The following is a 26,736-nucleotide window of genomic DNA, read 5'->3' as shown; positions in this document are numbered from 1 at the left end:
TATAGCTTATGTATAGGTTAGACTGTGAAATATTAGGTTTGACGAATCCCGAGCCAGGAGTCAAACCTAGCACCTCACGATCCCGACATGCTATTCACTAAACGAAAGAGGCAGTCTGTTATATCTTTATTACTACTTGTAAACAGTAGTAAAACATGCTATATTGTCTGGTGCGAGTACTGTTACGAGCTCGCCACGTGACGTAACGCCAGCCACACACGATCATGCATACAATCAAGTTGTGAAAAAAATATCTAAACCCTTATCGATACTTATTTGATTCCACACGCTTAAGCGCTCAGCAGACTTGATGGCAAGGCTTGTTAGTATACTTGGTAGTGTGTGGGCGGCGTAAGGTAGGTGCATCGCCGCCAGACTGCCGCCCGCGTCTCCGCCCGACAGTCGGGCGGCGGGCGGCGTACGATCTGCCAAAACATCTCTGATTTTCTTTCAGACTTAATTATCGACATAATATCAGGTAAACAAATGCGTCATCCTTTGAATTGAACCCTTATGGGGTCAGCGGTAGGTGGCATGATGTTTACTCTATGGATAGTGATGATGGTCCCAGGTTCTAATCCTGTGAATAAAATATACTTGTAGCTTTTGTACTAGAAATTTCAGCAGTGGCTAGTGTTGCAATCGCATATTTCGAAAACTATGTAGGTACGTTGAACGGCTGCCAGTTTTTATCATCATGGCATCAAATTCAAAGTCAAAATTAATTATTATCAACTATCAAGGCTTGGTATAAAAGCACTTTTGAGATACCTAATGCTGATAATAATTAAAGTCGAAAACTTAAAATTAAAGTTATTACTTCAGCATCCACTGGGCTATCACGGCTCTCTCTGCCAGATATGACTTCTGCGATTTCGGAAGGTGTGGGTTCAAATCCGGTCCGAGGCATGCACCTCCAACTTATCAGTTGTGTGCATTTTAAGAAATTTAATATAACGTGTCTCAAACGGTGAAGGAAAACATTATGAGGAAACCTGCATGCCACAGAATTTTCTTAATTATCTGCGTGTGTGAAGTCTGCCAATCCGCATTCAGCCAGTGTGGTGGACTATTGGCCTAACCCCTTTCATTCTTAGAGGACACTCAGACGCTCAGCACTGAGCCGAATACGGGTTGATAACGACATCAGCATCTGATAGTGAATCACCCAAAGAAAGGCCACACGTATTGATGTTGCATGGTGGGTTTATGGTTTAACTGGCCTTAAAACCCACCTATAATGAGAGAGAGATTTTTTGTTTGTAATTATTAATTATGTTTATCCTATGACATTGTAAAGATTATTATTATATTATTAATTATTATTATTTGACAATTTGATTAATCATCTTAAATTTTTTTTTTTTTTTTATATTTTGTTAATATTATTTGTAATATAAATTGTTGTATGCCAGAAATGGCTGAATACATTAGAATGTATGTGTTCTCAGCAAAATAAATGAATTGAATTGAATTGAATTGAGATGCGCATTATGGTTTTAATACATGAATTATAGACACTATATCAAGTGTACGAAACGGAAACTAACTTGATTTTATGTTAAGACACTCATTATAAAACTCACTTCATTCGTTTTATAAAATGCACACGTGTTTTTAGAATTCATTATTACATTATTTTGTCGTTTAGTCTGTGTACCTAGGTATCTAATGGGCCTTGCCAGCCTTGCAAAGACGTCGGTCTACGCCACTGATAAGGCGACTCTATAAAGGAGATATCACAGTTGTAATTATTGTATTATTTTGTATATTGTGTCAACGTCCTCGAGTAGCAAGACAAACAAACAAACACCTTTCATCGCTCAGTCGAAGTCGGGCGACAGTAAAAACGGGCTCCCAAATAAATCATGGGCAATCATTAGTGGCCCCTTCGATGATGGGCGTAATTTACAGGCGGAAGAGTTTTAATAAAGAATAAGACCATGTGATAATGGATAATGTTACTAGATAGTTAGATACGCAAAATCATTTGAAACATTAGAGCTTTTATTTATACCGATACACTAGATTTTGTTTTATTTAAAAATACCAAATAGTTATGATTTTACATGTTCGCATAAATATCGACTCTCGCTAACGGTCGCGATATTGTACGTGACGTCATCACACAACATTTGCTCACCTGTTATAGGCAATTTCGTACTTCTGCCTTACCTACTGACGAACTAATAATTAAATTTTCTTTGTGTTGAAAAGCCCATTTATCGAGGAAGGCTATAAGCTGCATAACATCAAGCTACGACCAATAGGAGCAACAAAGCACCGATCGAAAATGTAGCCAAAACGGGGAAAATGTTCGGTTGTCGGTTAGTCTTCCTAATAAACAAATGCGAAAGGTCATTCTCACGAAATATCGAAAACCGCTTGATGTACAAAGATGAAATTTGGCAGGGAGGTAGTCCATAGTTAGTAGGTATCTGCTAATAAATTTTGCGATAGGGCCGGATTAAAGAGTTCTTGCTCTCACAAGTTTGTATGAAAGTCTTTCATTTATTATGCTACAAACTTGAAATTTAGCAGGGAGGTGATTTATAGTTGGTATACCATCATCATTATCAACCCATATTCGGCTAACTGCTGAGCTCGAGTCTCCTCTCAGAATGAGAGGGGTGAGGCCAACAGTCCACCACGCTGGCCTAATGGGAATTGGCAGACTTCACACACGCAGATAATTAAGAAAACTCTCTGGTGTGCAAGTTTTCTCACGATGTTTTTCCTTCACCGTTTAAGACACGTGACATTTAATTTCTTAAAATGCACACAACTGAAAAGTTGGAGGTGCATGCCCCGGACCGGATTCGACCCCACACTCTTCGCAATCGGAGGTAGAGGTCACTGGGCTATCACAGCTTTCTTACAAGTTAGCCCTTGACTAAAATCTCACCTGATGGTAAGTGATGATGAAATATAAGATGGAAGCGGGCTAACTTGTTAGGAGGAGGATGAAAATCCACACCCCTTTCGGTTTCTACACGACATCGTAACGGAACGCTAAATCGCTTGGCGGTACGTCTTTGTCGGTAGGGTGGTAACTAGCCACGGCTAAAGCCTCCCAACAGCCAGAACGAGAGATAACCTCAATCGGTCCAGCCGGGGAACCAACCTCCGTCTTGTAAGTCCACTGCGCATACCACTGCCGTCAAAGGGAGGCTCTTCCCTATACCAACCCTAGTTAAAATCCTTGTGTACGCCACTGTGAAACACCCCGTATCCTGTGACTTGCGCCAGCGGGTGCTCGGACCGCGCGGGCGCCCCGCGGCGGCAGGCGGTCGCGGCGCCTCGGCTCCGCGCGATCACAAATAAGTAGGCGCCACTCGTGTTGTCTTGCCTCGCACTACACGCGCATACTGTATACATTGTATATCTGTATATCTATTTGTGTTGGGAGGCAAATTAGTCATCATTACGGCTGTATTGCGTATTTGGGTACGTGTTTCATGAAGACCGAAAGTTTGACGAACTCATTTGTAATAGATTATGAAATTACTGCATACGTCATACTCGTTGTACACAACTGCATTTTATACTCAGACCAATTATTGTGTAGGACCTGCCTCGCTAGACGTTACTTATCTGTCAATGTATATGATCAACGATCTAATGCGATTATAAAAACTGTCTCTATAGAATCGATGTTAAATAGTTGTAATCGTGTTCGTCGATTAAAGAGCTCCGTAAAAATGTTTTTGTGTAGTTAAATGATGTAAAAAACGGGCAAAAACGTCTAGTTTAGTATAAGATATATACCAAATCTAAGCTCGTTTAACTCAGAAAATGACAGAAAATTTTGCTCGTGACTATGAGTGTGATACAGGTCCTTCCATAATTGGTCTGAGATTTTATAAAATAGAGACAGGAGTTTAAAAACCAAGTTATGTACAGTTTCATACCTACTCTAAGCACTATGGCAATTGACACCGAGTTGTGAGTTGTGGCACAAGAATTATATGTACGTATACCAATTAGCCGACGATCCTTTTTCCGTGAGAATACAGGGATAAAATATATCCCTTAACACTTACAAAATATCGTGGTTTTCTAGCGTTAAGCAGTAAAAGCATTTTCAAAATCAGTAGATCTAGTTACTTAGACCCACCGCCGTCTTAAGTTAGGCTAGGCCTTGTGGGCACACTGGGTTGCGGTAGTTTATGAAATGTTCCCGTGGCTCAGTCATCAGGCGGCGAGTCGGAACACCGTGGGGTTTTAGTCGGTTGAAGTCCGACATAACCTTCTTGCCTCCCCGTGGCGAAAAGGTATCCATGAGGATTTCCCCACGTTAAAAAAAAAAAAAAAAAAGGCCTTGTGGGCACACAAGAATTTGGGGCCCTTTTTGTAAATAAAAAATGCGAATTATACTAACATATTTTTTTAATAAGTATGACCATTTATTAATCAAGTACAGTACGATATAATATGTCATTAATGAAGCTGCTGTTTTTACAGTTATGATAACGATATGGGTCATCAAGAAACATTGTCAGTCCTTCAGGGGCCCTGGGCACGGGCCCCGTGTGCCCTTTATAATATAAAAAAAAAGATACCGATCAAATTGAGAACCTTCTCCTTTTTGAAGTCGATTGATGAAGATAGGTATAGACGACTAACTGACCCGGTAACCATTGCTTTATATTATTTCTAGGGATTTTTAAAAAATATTCGGTGGACCACCCTTATCACTTAGGGGTATGAAAAATAGATTCTCTCTGACCTACCGACTTTAAAAAATCATCAAAATCGGTCTTGGCCGATAACAATGTTAGTAACCAACCAAATCTAATAGGTCCCTGACACCTTGGGTCACTCCAGTACACTTTCAGCATCATGAACCTCCTCCTCCTGCTCATCAGGTTCCCCTACCAATACCCCTAGCGCCAGTGTTATTTTTGACAGCTAATACCGTCATAGTATAACACAATACACGTTCCAATATGAGCCTTAACCAATTTACAGACGTACAGGCAAAACAGAATGGAGTATGTTTAGAGCTTTTATAAATACCTACAGATAGTTTTTGTTTTATTTAAAAATACCAAATAGTTATGATTTTACATGCATTCAAAGTTCGCATAAATATTGACTCCCGCTAACGGTCGCGATCTTGTAGATACGTGACGTTATCGCCCGACATTTGCTCGGCCGTTAAAAATTTCGGACTTTTGCCTAACTATAATTGAAAAATTATTTTTGTGTTAAAAGTCCCATTTATCGAGGAAGGCTACATAACATCACGCTACGACCAATAGGAGCAAAGCACCGATAAAAATGTGACCAAAACGGTGGAAATAATGTTCTGTGGGCTTTTCAATACAAAAAAAAAATTTCAATTCTAACCATTAGTTCAGTAGGAAAGGCAGAAGTACGAAATTGCCTATATCGGGAGATGACGTCACAGCGTCAAACGCGGGCTGATTGCCGCGCGCTCTTTTAAATTCTAAATCTCGGGAACTAATTATCGTATTGAAATAATTCTTTCACGAGTATTTTTTATTTTCAAGGGAGAATACAGAAAGCGAACATTTAAAAATACTGAACATTCTCCAGCTTAGACACATTCTCCAGTGTAAAACTAACAAAATGACAGATCCAATCGACAAGTTGATCACGTGACCTGTCCATAGTGAATGTCATTCCCATACATTTTTTCGAAGCGTTAGCGTTTGTAGAAAGAGAATCGACGTGCCACATGGCTACAGCTCCTGGGCCTTGCTTTTAAAATCACAAAAGATAATGTAGGGGTATATAAATAAAACACATTAGGTTCAATTTAAAGTTTATTAATGTAAAAAGTAATTTGTTTTTTTAATTAAACCATAACCTAAACTATCTCTAGCGGTTAGGTACTAAAATATTCTACACTGTTCCACAGAACTATCATAAAATTCAAGGATCGTTGTTTCCATTTAAATACATTTAAAACTATATTATACCTCGTACCAAAGCTCCTGGCACACCTAGCAATACTTATAAAATATATGCAGATGGATTTACCGAATATTATACAAAGTGCAAGATTTATACCAGTATGTTAGTAAATAGAACTTACGTGTCTTATTACGTGCCAGGAGCGATGGTGTTTAGTATGTAAGCTAATCGACTTAATAAAAAATTATAATGAACAGAACAAAAAGTAACCGTTATCAATACTACCACTTATAAGTTACGCCGGTATACCTACGCATGTTATTATCATTATTATTGAATGGTGATAAAAAAAATACTTGAAAAACTAATAACAAAAATATCGCTTCAGAATGAAGTTAGGTTAAATTTTATAGGTATTACAAATTATGTACCTACCACAGATATAAGAGGCAACTAGATTTATTAAGTGCCTATTCTTTGTATTGAACCCAGCGTACCCAGGGGCGTGGCCTAAATGGCTGTTTAATATTTAGTGAAAAATGGAACATGTCACCCTTACTTTAGAGTTGAATATTGTTTATTCCTTTTGTCACAGAACAAAACAAGACTGCTAGTACATGCGCGGACACGCTTGCGATGTTCCGCACACCCGGGTGTACACGGGCCACGCCCCCTTGCTACTTCTATTGCTAAAAGCGTTAGCTTTTAGCGTTGTCTGTTCTGTGGTACCTACCGACTACTCAATTTAAGGACTCAATCTAATATTACACTGTGACTAAAATTTATATGTAAAATGTTATCCTTAATGTTAAATTTAAGCTCAATAAAAGTAATTTTCTATTGTACAAAAATTTATTTAAAATTGAAGAAAATTCAACCTTCATAATATCAAAGAAAAAAATTATTTTCTAATGATTTATATACTAGAAATATTAGAAAATCTAGCTAATGAAGCGTGGACGAACTTAAACCAAGGATTTAAAGTGTAAGTTAATGTTACAAAATATTTAAAAATAAAACTTGTGGTTTTTGATGAGGAATTAGGTGGTAGACAAAATTACTTGTTGTCAACTAAAAAAAAGGGATCAAAAAAAATGGTAGTAGGATAATAGCATTGTGCGCGTATCATTACATCATTTTCCACGAAAAACCAATCACTTAGTAAATTAATCCAAAATGGATCTTAAAATCTTTGTACAAAAACAATTTTTGGACCCATTCATTACACAACATTTTTGTTAAAATCAAGCTATTAATTAATTTAATATTAAAACTTATTTCATTAGGCCTAAAATGCACACCCTGACATAATACCGAGTATCACTGTCTTAATAGGCTAGTTGACACTTTTTTAAATGATCTTAAATTGTTCATTATCGTTCTACTAGATTGAAAAAAATACCATATTTTTTCGAGATGTGAATACATAAACATTTTAACTTTTAAATACATATTTATGTATATTGTTTGTCAAATTGATTAATTTATTATATTATTTTGATGTTTAGTATTCCTTTAGTACATGAAGTACCATTGTGACGTCACAAATTGAACGACAGCGGTTTAGATGCTTGGAAAAATAAATAAATAATTTTTAAATAAAGTTTTCTATGAACTTATTGACTTTTATTAATTAATATCGATATATTTCGGACCTTTATTCCATGTACGAAACTAATGTTGCTTATATTAAATTTGATATGAGTCAACTACCTTATTAATTAATTATTGCTTTCTCTTTCGTGTTAACGCAATGAACAAGAGACCCATATTTTCAACTCCACCACTATTGGTCGACGTTTATTTTTCTTCACAAGATATTATGTCGTTCACGCATACAAGGCCATAACTAATTTACTCTTAAAATTGTTAAATTTGACGTTGTTTGAAGTGCTTTTATTGATATAATATACGAGTATTACGAGACTAGTAGCAATGCCAATCACTTTCAAATAAACGTGAAAATGATTGAAATCGCGTTGCGTAATAACACTTTAAAAAATACTTATTATTTATTATAAGCTGGAACAGAATTGGATAATTTCTTAAAATGTTCGTTTTACTAGTAAGAATTATTTTACTATAGTAAAAATATTATACAATCATTCAGGTTTGTTACTATTTTGTATTATTAAGTACGATAGATGGCACTAAACACACTTATTACAATTAATTTAATTATTTATTAAAATAATATAAGAAAATATTTATTATAATTTAACAAATTCAGAACAATTTATTTACTTGTAAATTAAACACGATGACATTAAAAAGTGTATTTAGTCCCTCTAAAAAGAATAAATTTCGGCGCAAGGAGGCGAAATGTTTCAAATGTTTTAAATTCTTTAAATAATAATATACTTGTATGTATTAGTAGTTGTATGTAATATTATTTATCAAAAAAAAAAACATTTATCTACTAATATCATAAGGAGGTAAAGTTTATGAAGTTGTAGACGGATATTTGGATGCTAAAATATCTGGACGAACCAATTTTAAAACTTCTTTTACCGATAAAAAGGCAAGTTATTTGTGAGTGAGCAAAACTGAAAATAATAATTACAAAAATAAGTCAATAAGAACTTCAATTATTAAAAAGTGGATGCACAATCAGCGACCAAAAACGTCCCCACACAATGAGTGCCAAACACAACTTTTTGGCGCTCAATTCAAATTGTCGCAATTGCAAATTCGACCTTAAACTCAACCAAGGTTGAATTTGCTCTGAATTAGGGATTTTATTGAATATTGGACTATAAAGGCTTTTAGGTATAATTTTCTTTACCAATAATTCTAAAACTGTCAAAGTCAAAATTGGCCAGTTCTCAAGTGATATTTTCTACATGATTGTGCGTCCTTTTAATGTAAGAGGTCAATGCGTTTTAAGCAACTTTTCCGCCGCCCCTGCGCCATTTCGCCTTTGTGTCAGTATTCTGTGGTACAAATGTGTGACGTCACTCGTCAGTAGTTCCTGAAGGTGCGGTTCTTGAAGTTGCCGCCGGCGGGGCCGCCCCCTCCGGGGGAGGAATTCATGAACAACTCTATGTAACGGTGTTCCATGTTGTTCTTGTCTCGTCTCATCGCCTGGAATACAAAATTAACATTTAAATAGTATTAAGAGTTTGTTTGTTTGGGTGAAGGCGTTAATATCAACTACTGGTCCAAATTGGAAAATTATTTTTGTTTTGGATAGTTCATTTATCAAGGAAGGCTATACAGGGTGCTCGGGAGTATTTCCCATAACTCTAGGGTTTTATTTTTAAGGAAAATTAATTAAAAACGTCTAAGGCACATGTGTCCTAAAATGAATATCTTCGGAGTAAATAATATTTCTTTTTTTAATAAATCTTAAAATGTGTCCCTTATACGCATCCTAATAATTATGACGTAGCCAAATTTAAAAAAAAAATAAAATGCAAGGATAGGATAAAGGCGTGTGTTACATGGATAAACGGAATTATTTGAATTACTTTGTATGAAAACATAAAAACTTTTTTTTTAGTTAATGAAATATTAGTTATGCAGTTCGGTTCCTATAAGTGGTCTCGTCAACACCTTGAAATAATGGGAAAATACTCCCAAGCATCCTGTATATATCATACATATAATTTAATTTAATTTTTCTTTTTCAAAGTATTCCTTACCCTCATGGCGTCCTCGTGGCATTCAAACTCCACATCAGCCTCTCCCGACGGTCGGCCGCTGTTGTCGTACAGGATGTTGATGTTCATCGGCCGGATGGGCTTGAAGAACTGGGGAACATTAATGTCAAATTATAGGACACTAGCGGACGCCCGCGACTTCGTCCGCGTAAAAATTGATGTAAACTTCTCTACCTCTACCTTACCCTGCTTGTAAACTTACCCTGCTCGTAAACCTACCCAACCCTACCCCTACCTTACTCTTACCCTACCGCTAACGCTAACCCTTCCCTCCCCCCACCTTACCCTACCCTAACCCTACCCGTAACCTATCCATACCCTATCCTACCCTACCCCTACATTATCCCTACCCTAACCCTACCCTACCCGTAACCATACCCCTACCCTACCCTACCCATATCCTACTCCTCCCCTACCCTATACGTTCCATATCCTTCCCCTACCTCTACCTTGCCCCTACCCTACACTACCCCTACCTTATCCGTACCCTACCCTACCCTACCCTACACTTTCCCTAAATTACCCCTACCCTATCTCTATCCTACCCCTTCCCTACCTCTATCCTATTCCTATCCCTACCCTCATCAAAATTGGTTGTGCGTGGTGCAATGACCAAAAGACTATAATTTCCCAAGCGACTTCTATGCTAATACTATTAAGAGGTAAAGTTTGTGTGGTTGTCGGGGGTAATCTCTGGATCTACTGGACCGATTTGGAAAATTCTTTTACCAATAGAAAGCTACATTATTTGCGAGTGTCATAGGCTATGTTTGGTCCTCATATTCATACGGGAACGGGAACCACGTAATTGAAACCGCGGGGCGTCATATAGGGGCATTTCTGCGACTTTCAGAAATTTTGTATTATCTCCGAAACTTTATAACTAATTAACATACTGTAAAGGGCAAATCTTATCTATATAATATCCTTGTGATTATTAAATCATTTATTTTAATAAGGATTTAAGTTTAGTTGTGTAAATAATGACGTAAACCTTAGTTTAAAATTTAAATAATTTATTAAAGTACTAAAGGTACTATATCTGCTAAAATATAAAAGATAGATATATGGTGTCGCGGACTTTTTTGTAGAAATTTTAAAGGTTCAAAAAGCCTCCATACATTTATTTCAGTTATACGCAATGGTTGAGGCAGCGCATGCGAATAAGTAAGTTTTTCGGTCCGACCTGTAAGAGAAAACCCGCGATATCTCAGTAGTTATATATGATAGAAATATAAAATATAGCCTATAGCACTCCCCGATAACGTAGTATTCTACTGGTGAAAGAATTTTTTAAATCGGTCCAGTAGTTCCGAAGATTACCCCATTTCAAAAAATTGTTACAAACTTACAAACTTACAAACTTTACCTCTTTATAATATTAGTATAGATTGAACCGATTAGCGGGCCTATTATGTATTTCGGTGTACCACTCAAATAATGAGTCACTACATAGTTTTCCATAATAGGCTAGTTGACACTTTTTTTTAATGGTCTTAAATAGATCATTATCGTTCACCACTTTAGGGGTTGAATTAAAAAAAAAATTGTATCACATTATATTTCGTATTTTTTCATGATTTTTGATAGCGTTTATCTCGTATTTATATCATATTTAGCTCGTATTGACTAAAACATGTTTTTTTTAAATGTAATATAAATTCTGTACATTGAAGATATTTTTGAAAATTTTTGTTGGAGGGCATTAGTTATTTTTTTTTGATGTTTTGTCTATCTGTCAGTCCTTGATTTGGCATCACGCTGAAACTACTGAAGGAATCTAAAAAAAAATGTTCAGAAATCATAAAAAAAATACAAAATATAATGTGATACAATTTTTTTTTTAATTCAACCCCTAAAGTGGTGAAACAGGGCTTGAAAGTTTACTTTGATTTGCACGATTTAGTCTGGATGAGCTATATGGACAAGATCTGATGGTCAATACTCACATAGGCGATATCCTGCGGCGAGGCTTTGAAAGGCAGCCCGCGCATGTGAACGCAGTGGCACGAGTCGTGCCGCCCGCCGCCCGCGCGCCCGCCCCCGTACCCCGCGCCGCCGCCTGCGCACGCAACAATATCATTAAATGAAGAGAATACATACTCCCAACAAAAAAAAAAATTGAGTGTGCTTTAGACCATTCCACTGAAGTAAAACTTCTTTTAGACTTATATAAATACTTATAATAAACAAATACATGAAATATATTTCCAAAATAACTATCAGGGGGTGATTAGTGAACGATACTGATGCCAAAAATGCAATCAGTAAAATTTTCGTCTGTCTGTCTGTATGTTCGTTATAGAAACAAAACTACTCGGCGAATTTTAACGAAACTTGGCACAATTATTCTTCATACTCCTGGGCAGGTTACAGTACACTTTTCATCACGCTACGATCAATAGGAGCAGAGCAGTGAAGGAAAAAACAGGAGAAGTTACTCCATTTTTACAGCGATACTACTGTAAGGACGGACGATAGTTCAAAAATTAAATAATACATTAAAGAGAAACTTGGAAATTAATACAAGTTAGTAGCGCCATCTCTCTTCACAAGCTCTTACTAGTTACTTCACAATTATGCCATTAAAAGACTAAACCGATTCAGCTGGACTTTAGATTACATTTTTCGTAACATATTACCAATTTAATCTAAGAAGTTTTACTTCAAAAATGAGACGACTACAGGCTAAGATCCCAATACAATAACAAAATAGAGAAGCTAAAAAAACAAAGGAAAATCAATGACGGAGACCTTATGCGGAAAATAAAGAAACCTTCCTTCCTTGAAACCCCGTCATTCACTGATGCACCTTTTAGTATTTAGCACATGGGCCTTTTCTCTTTTTAATATTTAGTATAAATTAATGTAATGTAATTTTTCTATCTTATTATTTAGTTAATAGTATTATTTTTTATAGTTTATAGAATTAACAATAACAAATAAGTAGTTAGGAAATATAGCGTTAATTCGTATTAATTCTCAACAAACTATGTACAGTTTGGCGAGAGAGTAGTTTAAGGTTATCTTTGTTAATTTTATTATTGTTAGAAATACATTTAAAAAAAAGCGACGCTCGATCATTATTACCCCTAATATTCGCGAACCTTGAAGTTAATAATATGATAGTTACAAACAAACTTCACTTCGTGCAAGCTCACCTCGCCTCGCTCAACTTCTGTGTCGGTTTCTGAACCAGAGTCAAAGGAATCGAAACGCCTCACTACACTACTCGGTTCACTTCAGGAATGCCTCGAAGCGTTAAAGCGAGTAGTGAGTCTGTTGCTTTATTAGAATACTAGCTGACGCCGCGCGGTTTTACTCGCGTGGTTCCCGTTCCCGTAGGAATATGGGGATAATATATAGCCTATAGCCTTTCTCGATAAATGGGCTATCTAACACAGAAAGAATTTTTCAAATCGGACCAGTAGTTCCTGAGATTAGCGCGTTCAATCAAACAAACAAACAAACAAACAAACTCTTCAGCTTTATTATATTAGTATCGATGTGATTTGCTGCATTACAATATATGATTTTTACACTGTAGTTTCCCTATTTACTTGGTAACTCCGCACAATTTATGAAGAATTTAAAATAGGCAAGTCAGAAAATGTGCTTCCGATATTATGTGTAACGCCACCTCATACCTCAGCAGAGATAGGCAAAATACATGCTTTGCTTTAATTAAAATACAAATTACATAATACATACTTCACATGTATTTAAAATATAAAATACAGTATTTCGACAATTTTTAAATAAAATACATGTTGGAATATTACAAAAATACATGTCTATGGTACAGTGATGGCCAGTGACAAGGTTCTATTGTCTATACAAACTGTCACTCTCGGACATATTATCTGTCACTATCTGCTCTTTTTCAAGTGATCTGCTGCTCACTTTAATTTACAAATATTATAATAAAAAGAACAGTCAAGCAATGCTTAAGTCTTTTATTTGACCTCCGGGTAACTCCCAATAATACAAATTATAAGGTAATGCCAGGTGTTAGGTAAACTTAATAGTAATGTCACGCGATCTCTTAGGGCGGAATTAATGTCACTTATTTTCGTACAAAAGCTATCAAACTATTCTGTGTCGAACTACAAATACAAAATACATAATTGAAATACAAATACAAAATAATGTATTTCAATTCCTTATTTTGTATTTGTAGCCTGACTGTCAGGCCTCAATCAATCAATCAATCAATCAATCAATCAATCAATTTTATTTTGCCAGAATATGGTACATTTACATAGGTCTTATAATCATAATCATCATCATCAGTCTACATGGTTCCGTACACACACCTTTCCCGGTGAACGACTCCCGCAGAGCCTCGCGGCAACCAGAGTAAGGCTCGTGTGTAAGGGATGTTGATCTCTGAAATAGGATTGCAAAAGATTTTTATCTGGACTTTAATAATAAACATCTGAAGCTATTAAGGTTTATAGTAGTAAACACAAGGACTGTGACGTTAATAAGCCATCTGCATTTCCATCAATGATTTTTCAAAAGCATTATAGAAAATGGTGGAAATACGGGAAAACGTTAATATTAGAAGGTAGATTAGGTATCGGAAAATTCGCAATATTTTAGATCGATGGTCGCTAGGTATCCATCCCTGATATCAGCTGACAAACCGCTACGTAATCTTCCATTTTAAAGTGTTTGCTAATAATTTTGGGACTTTAAATTCAGTATGAAACGTTTGTCACCATTTGTGTAATACCATATTTTAGACACAGATCGTCTCTTTGTCTCTTAAATTTTAGATATGATAATTAATTAATAATCACTCCAAACATTTCTATGCTTTCAGTACGTTAAAAAGTATTATAAGGCACTGGTGGCTTAATTATTAGAAATGATACAATGTAGCCATGTTAGATCCAATCAAACATTATTGTTAGTAATTCTTAACCAGCAATTATAAAAGTGGGTATGAGGTAACTGTACCTGGTAGCGAGGTCGCGCTTGCCAGTTTCCCTGATACGAAGAAGTGGTTCGGCTGGTTCTGGATGTTTGGGCCGTTGATTTTTGTGATAAAGTAAGCTTTTTGACAGAACGACGCTGCTTCTCAATAGCATTAGCGGCTTTCATCTTCTCCGACAATGTTTTGCCGAATAATGTCTCATCTCGCTCTGACTCGTTTATTATTTTCAAGGTTAGGTTATCTAAATGGGGAGTTAACAGTTTTATTCTAGTTTGCGTCGCTGAATGGTGTGCGTCGCAAAGCAACCGGCAAGCGTTGCTGAAATGTTTCAGAGCATTCACTTTGTTTTCATCTTTTAGCAGCATCTGCATGCCCCTACTGATGGCAGTGATGCCTGAGCCCAACTGTTGCTGCGATATAGAAAGGCTTTTATCACGATACCGCACCGGGTCCGGTACGGCAGCAGAAATCTCTGCATTCAGCTTAGGCGCTTGCAGGAGTCTACAGTTGTCTGGAGCCACGTAGTCCATTAGCAACTTGTCTTTAATTTCCTTCTGTATGCCTTTCTTCAGTAAATCAAGCCACAACTTCGATAAATGATCGTGAATGTTTTCACCGTAATTGGGTGCGTCGGAAGTGGAATCTCCGAGAGCAGCTATTATGTCAGGGTCCAAATCAGACGATGCGGTTTCCTCTAGAAAGCTAGACTCATCCAAAATGTCATTTTGATCAGGCCCCCCTTCTTGTGTGCTGTCTGGTGTATCTACCGGCGATATCGACAATGAATCACGGCGATATTCGCTCGTTTCGAAATCTAAAAATAAAATATGTACATCTATTTGAGAAAATAAAATTTCGAGGGTACAAAACTTATTTTTTGCAGAGGAACGTTACGTCTAATTTAGACTACGTATTTTCTGTTTAGGTTATCATTGAAGACTCGCAGTCAAGCTTGATACCTTATTGCATGTATTTTTATATATCGTTGAAGACTACTAACCTTCTTGAATGGATCTACTGGAGATATTATGATTCTTCGCCTTCTTTCTGCTTGATTTTTGATTTTTCTTTTTTGCTTTTGTATTTGTCGATAAGAGATTGTGCACTTTTTTCGGCAATTTGTTTAAGACTTGCGTGCGTTAGTTACCGCGCACTACAAAGGAATGAGAGTCATCCAAGATGGAGGTATGATGTGACGCGTCGTGTTATACCGTAAGCACATTTATTGACTTGCCTATTTCAAATTATTCAAAAACTGTGCAGAGTTACCAAGTAAACAGGGAAACTATAGTGTAAAAATCATGTATGCATAATGAAGCAACGAAAATATAATCATGCATCGGATCATCGTATAATCCTTGCCCATTACGACGATGCATCAGGAGAAAAGCCTCAAATGTAGGTAATCTAAACTTAAATAGGTGAAAACTTTATGAAATTTCGGAACATCGTGGGTGAAGATGCGACACAGTAGCAGGGCATTACGGATACGTCGCCTCGGATTTTTTTTCTTTACATGTTAGCCCTTGACTACAATCTCACCTGATGGTAAGTGAAGATGCAATTAAAGATGGAAGCGGGCTTACTTGTTAGGAGAAGGATGAAATCTACACTTCTTTCGGTTTCTACACGACATCGTACCGGAACGCTTAATCGTTTGGCGGTATGTCTTTGACGGTAGGGTGGTAATTAGTGACGGCCAAAGCTTCCCACCAGCCAAAATTTTATGTACTACTTGCGCGTAGCAACACCCACAGCTAATTTCCGAGACGTCATAAAGTTTGCATCGAACTGTATGAAAACTACTACGCTCAAAAACATCTCTTACTACACCTAACACACCTAGCACGGCATTCAAAACGTTCACCGGTAATAGCGTGGGCCGGTAGCCACGCGAAACCTTCCATGCATGACCAGTCATCCGCCGGAATATATCAACAAACGCGGCTCGATCACGCAGTTATTAATTTTACAATGATAACCCGTCAAAAATACCCGCCCCTAGGCGTCGGTAGCCATGGACCACCTTTCAAGCGCGACCAGTTGTCCGCTGTGCTCAGAAACATTTCAATAAAACAACTAGCTAAGCTGTCTCCCTGATATTCATATAATACATTACCCCGTCCAAAAGAGCCGCTCCTAGCGTCGGTAGCAATGGGCTACCTTTCAAACGCGACCTGTCGAAGGAAGTGTTCAGAAACACCGCAATAAAAGACTGTTTGCGCCAAAAGGCAATCCTATCACTTATCCCTTTCCAAAGCCTTCATTTATCCTACTGCACGACATATTCATTTATCGTTCGCGAATTAAAAAGAGGACGGTCATTCTCTAATCCTACTTGCCTACCATACGCGCGCGCGCATAGTTAAAAACCACGCTGTTTTCCGAAATTATCCACGCAGTGAAATATTGGTAAATAATATGCAGTGAAGTGAACACACCAGACCTCTAAAGAAAAACGCACTAAGAAGCCGCAATACGTGAGTGAATTCCTCTTATTTTCCAAATTCCACACCTTTTAATAATTCGCAAACGATGACCAAGCGAAGCTCTGTCTTGCTAATATTCATATTATACGTACTGGTCCCTAGCGTTTTCAAACGCAACCAGTCGTATGCCTTATAGAGAAACACTGCAGTAAATAATAAGAGAATAAGAGACTGTCTTGTTGATATTCATATTATAAGTTATCCCGTCAAAAATAACCACAATTTTTGCAATTGCACGTTTCAGAGTCAACATCTCCTGAGGATGCTCCGGTTTCGGGGTGAAACGTACGTAGAGAGTATTTTGTCGGACCTGGGTGACTTTGTCGCATGGGTTCGTCGGCTTTTCGCGGATGATAGCAAAATAAATAAATCATTATATAATCATGATGAACTTGCGCAAAGTAACGCCTGCTTCTATCCAAAAATAACCGCCCCTAATGTCGCTAGCCTTTCAAACACGACCAGTCGTCGTCCAGCTCTATCTTCCTGTAATTCATATAATACGTTACCCCGTCCAAAAGAGCCGCCCCTACCGCCGCGGCCTCCGAATCGTCCGCCGGAGAACCGGTCGTTGCGGTCGTAGGGCGTGGGCCGGTAGCCGCGCGCAGACTTGAACGCGCCGCCCTCCATGCGCGACGAGTAGGCGCGCACCTCGTCCGGCGAACTTATGAACACCTCGATGTACCTGCGAATGGAAGACGATCATGATCAAACTACGGCCTTGAATTTGATATCGCTATCGTAGAAATCTTAATAACAAGTTACAAATTCATCGAAACACCAAACTGTATAAATTGTCCGTGTATTGTATCTTTAATCTGTTATGTAAAAAATGCCAAGTAACTTTCCCTTCAAAAATATATTTTCTGTGTCCCGCCATTGTGAAATAAAATATCCCAAGTATTAATTTAATAAACAGTCGTTTTATTTTAACACAAGTCAAAAGTTATTTTTATACTATGATAATAACTTCAATCATATCAAATCGAAAGCAAAGAGTGCTCTCTCAACCACACCTTTTACATGATCCTGGCAGGTGACATATTAAACACCATAAAATCTTCCTAGCTCATTGTCATCTGTCCTTCGAAGAATCTGGAGTGTGTGTATAAGAGGTATGAATCGCATCTAATCCTGGTCATTGAAACTTGCCTGCTAAAAATTCGTTCATTTCTATTACCTTGTTATTAAGATTTCTATATATTTTGCTCTATTACAATTCAAAAAATGAGCCTAATATTTTACGTAAATGCTGTTACTATACTATAACGTCAAGTCATTGACCAACCATGTAGTCGTAAGATGATCGCTTAGACGAAAAATCACTGCCATCTGACGTGGCTCATGTTTCGGATTTTTGTCATGCATTTGCTCATGTCATGTATTTGTTGTTTTGCAGGTATGAACAAAACTAAAGTACCTTAACCTTGTTTAGCGCCTTATTTCACTTAAGGTAGTAAAAATTGGCGCAGTCTGTAGGCGTCATAGGCGTCGGATCGGATAATTGGAATACGAAATCGCACTTTAAGGAACCAATCCGTTCTGTAGTGGCCACGTGCATATCAACAAGAAAGTTGTTTGAATTTGTTATTGCCATTATCCTAATTATATGAGTAAGACTAACCTTTTCCCAGCTTCAAAAACAATTTATATAAATCTATTGATAACTAGAATAAAATAAATTTAATGGATATGCCAGATTCAAAAAAATATTTGTAAGTGATGAGACAGTAAACTTAACATTTACTACTAAAATTAGTGAGAACAGAGAATCAAGGAAATTTTTATAATTTTGGCTAAAATAATAACTTTGCAAGGTTTCTGTACCTATTATAAAAACTAATAAATCATGTTTTAAATAAGTATCCACCTCTATTTAAAAAAAAACATACAGTCTAAACTCTACAGTCCACATGGTCATAAAAAGTTAATGATTTCATATAGTAGCCCTTATATTCTACCCATAAACTCTTGCCACAGAGTAAGACCTTACAGTCAACCAACGTAAATTAAACCAATTTCTATAATCCACCGGTCTTCTTCCCCCGTCTTCGTCGTACCCGCCGTGCCTCCCATATTGCCGTCCCGCTCCCGCCCATCGATCGCCCAACCTTAGACAACTCAATAACCAATCATAAACTGCATTACTATACTCTCTTTCTTATATGATGTTTTGTGGTGAAAAAATCATTGACAAAATATTGAAGTAGAAAAAGATGTTGACAATTTTTTGTTTTGAAACCTACAAGTCAGTGAAATAAATTGTATTTTTCTATGTTAAAATGTGCAAAATAAAATTGTCTACATTAAACTAAAAATAGCACAAATGATAGTAGAAATAAAAAATATGTCATATTTTGTCATTGATTCATCAGCCCAGAAAATATCACAGCAAGAAGCAATATAGGAATGCAGCAAATATTTAATTAGCCCTTAACTTACTAAGTTAACCCAATTTTTTATCTAAATAAAACAACTCCATAATATTAAAAGAAACTATGATTTATAGAAACTAAAAATCAAGGCAAATTTTAAAGAAAAATAAAATATTAAATTAATTATTATTAAAAACAGAACTGTCTAATAAAATTACTTCTATGTTTTAAATTCATTGTAGCATAAATAAAATGAATTTTTAATGTGATAAGTTTATGCAAAATAATTAAATTTCTACAAATCATAGATCCAAATAAATAAAGGGGTCCCATAGTAACCCTCTACACCAGTTTACTGAAGATAATGTGGTGTACATTGTCAGACAATGATGGCGTTAGGCAATATTGCTTAAAAATTGTGTATTATCACATTTTGATAATAAATGTATGTCTTTAACTTGCTACTGTATCCAAAGACAAGATCATGATGTTTTTCATATATCCATAAAAACTGTACTTCAGAGACAGTTTTGCAATATTACATCTATACTAATATTATAAAGAGGTAAAGTTTGTAAGTTTGTAAGTTTGTAAGTTTGTAAGTTTGTAACAATTTTTTGAAATGGGGTAATCTTCGGAACTACTGGACCGATTTTAAAAATTCTTTCACCAATAGAATGCTACGTTATCGGGGAGTGCTATAGGCTATATTTTATATTTCTATCATATATAACTACTGAGATATCGCGGGTTTTCTCTTACAGGTCAGACCGAAAAACTTACTTATTCGCATGCGCTGCCTCAACCATTGCGTATAACTGAAATAAATGTATGGAGGCTTTTTGAACCTTTAAAAGTTCTACAAAAAAGTCCGCGACACCATATATCTATCTTTTATATTTTAGCAGATATAGTACCTTTAGTACTTTAATAAATTATTTAAATTTTAAATTAAGGTTTACGTCATTATTTACACAACTAAACTTAAATCCTTATCAAAATAAATTATTCAATAATCACAAGGATATTATAGAGATAAGATTTGCCCTTTACAGTATGTTAATTAGTTATATAGTTTCGGAGATAATACAAAATTTCTGAAAGTCGCAGAAATGCCGCTATATGACGCCCCGCGGTTTCAATTACGTGGTTCCCGTTCCCGTGTGAATATGAGAACCAAACATAGCCTATGACACTCGCAAATAATGTAGCTTTCTATTGGTAAAAGAATTTTCCAAATCGGTCCAGTAGATCCAGAGATTACCCCCGACAACCACACAAACTTTACCTCTTTATAGTATTAGCATAGAAGTCGCTTGGGAAATTATAGTCTTTTGGTCATTGCACCACGCACAAAAGGCTGGACCAATTTTGCTGAGGGTAGGGATAGGATAGGGGTAGGGAAGGGGTAGGATAGAGGTAGGGTAGGGGTAATTTAGGGAAAGGGTAGGGTAGGGTAGGGTAGGGTACGGATAAGGTAGGGGTAGTGTAGGGTAGGGGTAAGGTAGAGGTAGGGGAAGGATATGGAACGTATAGGGTAGGGGAGGAGTAGGATAGGGGTAGGGTAGGGGTAGATTAGGGTCAGGGTAGGGTAGGGTATGGATAGGTTACGGGTAGGGGTAAGGTGGGGGCAGGGTAGGGTTAGCGTTAGCGGTAGGGTAGGAGTAAGGTAGGGGTAGGATAGGGTAGGGTAGGGTTGGGTAGGTTTACGAGCAGGGTAAGGTAGAAGTAGAGAAGTTTACATCAATTTTTACGCAGACGAAGTCGCGGGCGTCCGCTAGTGTGATTATAATTGAGAAAATAAAAAATACAGAAATACTTGCAGATTACAAACAGTTTTTCTCAGACCAAAAACACAGTTGTGTTACTATAAAAAAGGTTATTTATTTGGTAAAATATGTATATATTTATGGAAAATAAGTTTTGTCAGAAAAAAAATATTTCATTACAAATATAGTCAGCATAGTGAAATATTTTAATCATAGTAACATTAATTATAACCTAAGCAATGCTATACAAACTTTCTCACTCTTGTAGAATCATATTTTTTAGAGTGAGTAAGTTAAAATAGTGAGTGAGCAATATATCAATTAAAATCACGCAAGTCCCTTCGTCAAATGTTTAAAGAAATAGGTATACTAACAGTAGCCTGTCAATATATATATAACAGTATAGTATATGTAAGACAAAATATTAATTTGTACAAATGAAAAGGAGATCTAAACCCACGTCTTACTAGACACGGGCATAAGTTAGTTATTTCTGCATATCGTCTCCAAAGAGTAAAAAAATCTTTTGTAGGTTTGGGTGTACTCTTCTATAACAAGATCCCCAAGACTGTGATGGACATGCCAATGCATAGCTTTAAGCAATGTGTTAAAAAACATTTACTTAGTCGAGGGTACTACAACATTGATGAGTTCCTTAATGATAAAGATGCTTGGAGGCCGTTGGATCAGCTTCCACCTTCACACAGGAAGTAAAACTATAAGAAATGTAAACAGTAATTGTTATCAATTGTAAATTATAATACTCATATGTAATAATAGTATGACTTTTTCAAAAGAGCAACTGTTGAGTTTCTTGCCGGTATCTTCTCAGCAGGACCTGCCTTCCGAACCGGTGGTAGAATCTTTACAAATAGTCAACTGACATGTCAAAAGTGCTTGTAAACTGAGCCTACTTGAAATAAATGATTTTTGATTTTGATTTTGATTTTTTGAAAACAGGAGAAAGAAATATTGATTATCTTACTGGGACATCTCCCTCACCTTGCCTTTAATAAATGCCTTTATGCCTTTAATAAATGTTATCCCTCAGTTTAAAGTACTGAAAATGCAAATATTTCATCAATCTCTTGCACAATCTTGTGTACTTTGTGTGTTTATTGGTTAAATCTACAAATTTAATGAATTCCCTCAAACAAAATTGATAACATGTAAAAGCAATATTGCCGAACACCTGTGACAATTCACCACTATGTAATACATAGTAACCCCCCACCTGTGTCCTATTTTTTCCCTGTCCCTTCCGAGAGCGTCCTGAGCGCTCTGCTTGTCAACGAAGTAAACAAACGCCTCGCCCGAGGCCCGCCCCGTGTGGTCCGATAGCAAGTGCACCCCGTCTTGGGCCACCGTCAACCCTGCCCCGTCCAACAAAACCATTGTTATATGACAATTGTATAACTAAGTTACTGCTAAATTTTGTGAAAGATTTGTGTAATTGTTGTTGAAGTCAAATTCTATGCTGCCGGTGTTTTGTACATAAGTTTATAGGCAAACTGAATTTTTCTAGAAAGTATAATGAAAATAATGAAAGGAGAAAGAAGAACAGGAACTCGGAAAGTGAGAAAAGACTGCAATGTTGGTGGTAGGCCGAATGGCAGGTACACCAGCGTTCAGACGGTAGGAGTGGTTTTTTTTTAGTCTGTAGGAGTTCTGCACTACCCACACGGGTGTCCATAAGGATTTTCCCCTCTACCAAAAAAAAAAACTAAATAACTCAGTTCTTGTATGTGAAGTGTAAGATTTCACTTAATGACCACAGAGGGGACCACCTTGGCCATGAATTAAATTAATAAAGTATGCCAGTGCTACTCCTCCCTCTGTCATTATGTACTTAGTCTGTAGGAGTTCTGCACTACCCACACAGGTGTCCATAAGGATTTTCCCCTCTACCAAAAAAAAAACTGAATAACTCAGTTCTTGTATGTGAAGTGTAAGATTTCACTTAATGACCACAGAAGGGACCACCTTGGCCATGAATTAAATTAATAAAGAATGCCAGTGCTACTCCTCCCTCTGTCATTATGACAACACAAAAACTGAGTTATTCGGTGTGCCTATAAACTTATGTTTAGTTCTTCTATTCCCAGAAGACCACCATCCAAATTTTAACTGTCTTCCAGAAGTAGAAAAACTTGACAAAATTCAAGACTCAATTATGTGGTTTGCCTAAAATTCTTATAAGGTTGATTACACAGCTTATATGACTTAAAATTATATGTAATAATTAGTCAGTCAACAAATTAAATTGAATTGAATTAAAATAATAAGGATAAAAAATCAAGTTCCTTTTCTTTTTAAGTATTATTCTGCTACTTTAATAATTTCACTAATTTAATTTCAATCAGTAATAATTAAATAAAACATGAACACAGTGTAGATTAGCTGCTTTAACTAGGCTGTGTCAGATGATGTCAAAATATGTTCTTGGTTTATTGTCACAAGTTGTGAACCAACCTTATCCTAACTATTAAAAAAAAATTGCAGGCCATGAAACATTTATAAAACAAAACTTTATCACAATTTCTAGATGTACAATTGATGTGATTGTCCTACACATCCCCAAAAGGAATGAAAACAGAAAATAAAAAATTAACATGAATAATTTTGGAATAAAACTTACCGTCAAAGAAAAGTTCAATTTCTTCTTTAGAGCAGCCAAATGGCAATCCCCTCAGTTTAACTATGCCATAATCGTCAGAGACATTTGGGATGCTCTCAAAGCCATTCTCACTCTGACGCATTGCATTCAAAGCCCATTCCATATCTTGACGGTCAGTAGAAAATACTAGAAATGAAAAAAAAACCAATTGAATCTATACTCATCATTATTATCAGTATCTTTAAAGGCCAACGCACAGAAGGAAGAAGAAAAAAAAATTATATTGTCGGTTAATAGAGATAGATTTCTTTTTTATTCCATTGGAACTAAAGAGGTAGTATTTTCAGTTACACTGGTATTAGTTGCTATTGGTCAGTGTCACCAGGTTTCTAATTCCTATAGTGTTTGAATAGCAGACAAAGTTTGGTCTGGTCTATAATAAAGTGATTATGCAAAATTTCACCCTCAATGTATCTCTTACCCTCAATATATCTCTTGCCCATGTTTTCCTTGTCTTTTTTCAAAGCCTCCTCCACATCTTCTTGGGTCTCCACCTCCACGAAGCATTCTCCTGATGGCCTTCCCGGACGAACTTCAGTTAAATGGACACCTATGTATGAGAGTTATTTCTTTTACATATCTATTTCCTAAATAAATTTACACACTACTGACGTGTATCTTTAAAAAATATTTTAGAAAAATGTATGAATAGAAAAGATTAAATGAAAGACTGACTCAATTTATACTACTACGACCATATACTTTATACGACCTATACTACAGCGGCTTGATACCCATGACTGGCGAAAGTTTATTATTATAAACAGATAGTAAGTACTAAAAAAGGTTTATTGAAACCTGGTAGGCAATAAGGGGATGTCAGATGTACGACAATATTTCAACACAAGCGAAGTTGCGGCCATCTGCTTAAATATACTCAGAGGCACAATTATTCGCTCTCTTTAATAAGACGCGAGTATATTAAAGTGGGTGGATAATTGTGCCTCTGAGTATATTTACATATCATTAGCTCATAACGGACATAACCTTGTTTTTTTTATGGTGTTCTAAATCAGATCTCGAATTTCAGTCAACCCGCAGAGCAGTTAAAGGTAATCTTCTTGAGGATGATTTTGAAGTCTTAAACTCAGATATATGTTACAATTCCAGGAATAAAAATATCGATTACGCGTACGCGGCAAAATGCCGCCATCATGTATTTACACGGTACACGCATACTAACTTTCCTAGAATGTTTGTATTTCAAACGATAAAAGCAGATAATATCTTACCATCTTTCCCGTTTACGACACTGATACCACTTAGAAATTGAAGCACATCATCAACCGTTGTGGAGAAAGGCAATCCACGCAACTTGATAATTTGGCTACCATCTCCGGCTCCAAACATTTTTTGTTATTATTTCAAACCGGTGGCTAATATTTATAATTTATTATTTCTGTAGAGACTAATTGGAACTCGGCAAATAATATTAAAGCGTAATTAAATACGTATGCTATTTAATAGAAAATTCCTAAAATTCACAATCTTTGAAAGCACGAAAATCGAAATCACCATTCACCACCACGAAACCACAGAAAAGATATCTTTACTGTGACGAAACGAAACGAAACGGAAATATCCATAGAGTACATTGAATATAGGGTATAGAGTCCTCAGATGCCATCTTCGCTTAGCGCCATCATGTGAGCAGATAGAGAACTACAAAAATTATAAGATATACCCATAAGTATAAAATGAGCGTCGATTTACGTATATATACCTATATCCATAGAGACATAAACATAATGTTTACCTATTAGTTTTAACTGTTCTTTAATTCTATGATTATTTTATTTAGGAATTCGGATACAAATAATAAAAACACAAATAGGATACATATAATTATTTATTGTTTCACCTTTTGTGAACATAAACAACTCCGTCTCTTTGAATAGAGTCATCTTCGTCAAAACCTCTAGTGGTACCGCTTAACAATATATTTGTTGACTTACACCAATTAAATGTAAAAAATCTGCACGAAAAAATAAAAACAGAACTCTACTAAATCTCAAGATAAGATATATATAACAGAGTTCTCGGAATCCAAAGTAAAGCACAGGTCAAAACGATTTATAACAGTCACCAAAATCCATAAAAAAAAGCCAAGTCGTCGGGAAAGATCAACGCAAAAAAACACCATGAAGAAAGCAGAAGAAATAAAACCGTTTCGTCTACAAAATTAAACAAAATGTCACAAGCCGCACAAAGGTTATATTTTTTTTTTTAATACCTGGCTTAAGATTACCTCAGAATCCAGCTGGTCAAAGTGCCTTAAAGCGCCATCTATTGAGCAAATAGTGTACCAAGGAGGCATATGCAATTTGTACTAAGGTCGTAATGTACAGACTGATTACACCCTGGAAATATCAAATATGGCGGCGCGGCGCACAGTGTGTGTCTGAATCACAGATTAGATGTGTGGTATCACAAACGTCAAATGAAGTGTGTTTTACATACTTAAAGATTGGCTAGAATCCAGAGCCGTTAATATAATCTATAAAAAAAACACATTAGACAGATAAAAAAAGTTATTTTATTCTTTAGCAGGGTTCCCAACTTAGGGGTTTCCCCCCCAGATTTAGGGGACAAATAAGTGAAATGGGATTTTTTTAGGGGTCTGAAAATTTTAGGGGTATTTTCAGGGATTTTTAGACTCTTTAATATTTTTAAATTGATGATAATTTTAATATTTCTTTCTTGACCTAGCGACTTTTAAAGACATATAATACGTTATTCTACAACCACTATGAGGCAACTGGCGGCAATTTTCATCGAATAAAAAAAATTGTTAAATTTATTCAGATAAAGACGTAATATTTTGTCTTTATTAAATATAGACTTTTGAAACATATTACAGCATATTATTTCTAAATTATTATGAATTTATATTTTTTAGGGGGACAACTCAATAATTAAGGCGATTTTAGGGGTTTTTG

General features: G+C 36.2%; 1 protein-coding gene across 2 annotated transcripts; it reads right to left on the bottom strand.

Moving 5' to 3' along the window:
* Nucleotides 1-5,779: 5,779 nt before the first annotated feature.
* LOC112050538 (heterogeneous nuclear ribonucleoprotein F) lies at nt 5,780-25,351 on the bottom strand. Of its 2 annotated transcripts, XM_024088830.2 has the most exons (10): nt 25,030-25,351; nt 24,219-24,347; nt 23,759-23,923; nt 22,355-22,493; nt 17,486-17,661; nt 14,511-15,301; nt 13,862-13,934; nt 11,495-11,607; nt 9,528-9,635; nt 5,780-8,967 (listed from the first exon to the last, which is right to left on the bottom strand). In XM_024088830.2, the coding sequence occupies exons 1-10, from the start codon at nt 25,145-25,147 to the stop codon at nt 8,845-8,847; spliced, it is 1,935 nt and encodes a 644-aa protein (XP_023944598.1). In that variant the 5' UTR covers nt 25,148-25,351; the 3' UTR covers nt 5,780-8,844. The 2 variants fall into 2 exon arrangements, with proteins under 2 accessions (XP_023944598.1, XP_052739994.1); XM_052884034.1 differs by lacking the exons at nt 13,862-13,934; nt 14,511-15,301 and having other exon boundaries at nt 25,030-25,346.
* Between the last annotated feature and the right edge of the window lie 1,385 nt (nt 25,352-26,736).

Source organism: Bicyclus anynana, chromosome 10 (genome assembly GCF_947172395.1).
Source record: "Bicyclus anynana chromosome 10, ilBicAnyn1.1, whole genome shotgun sequence".
NCBI lineage: Eukaryota > Metazoa > Arthropoda > Insecta > Lepidoptera > Nymphalidae > Bicyclus > Bicyclus anynana.
The sequence above is the reverse complement of the archived record's forward strand: the minus strand, read 5'-3'. Positions and strand labels throughout refer to the sequence as shown.

Coding starts and splice junctions, on each gene's coding strand:
- LOC112050538 (XM_024088830.2), bottom strand. CDS start 25,147: ATGTTTGGAGCCGGAGATGGTAGCCAAATTATCAAGTTGCGTGGATTG. Junction 13,935..14,510: donor AAGCGCGACCTCGCTACCAG/GTACAGTTACCT, acceptor ATCCTATTTCAG/AGATCAACATCCCTTACACA. Junction 11,608..13,861: donor GGAGTCGTTCACCGGGAAAG/GTGTGTGTACGG, acceptor TTGCGTGCGCAG/GCGGCGGCGCGGGGTACGGG.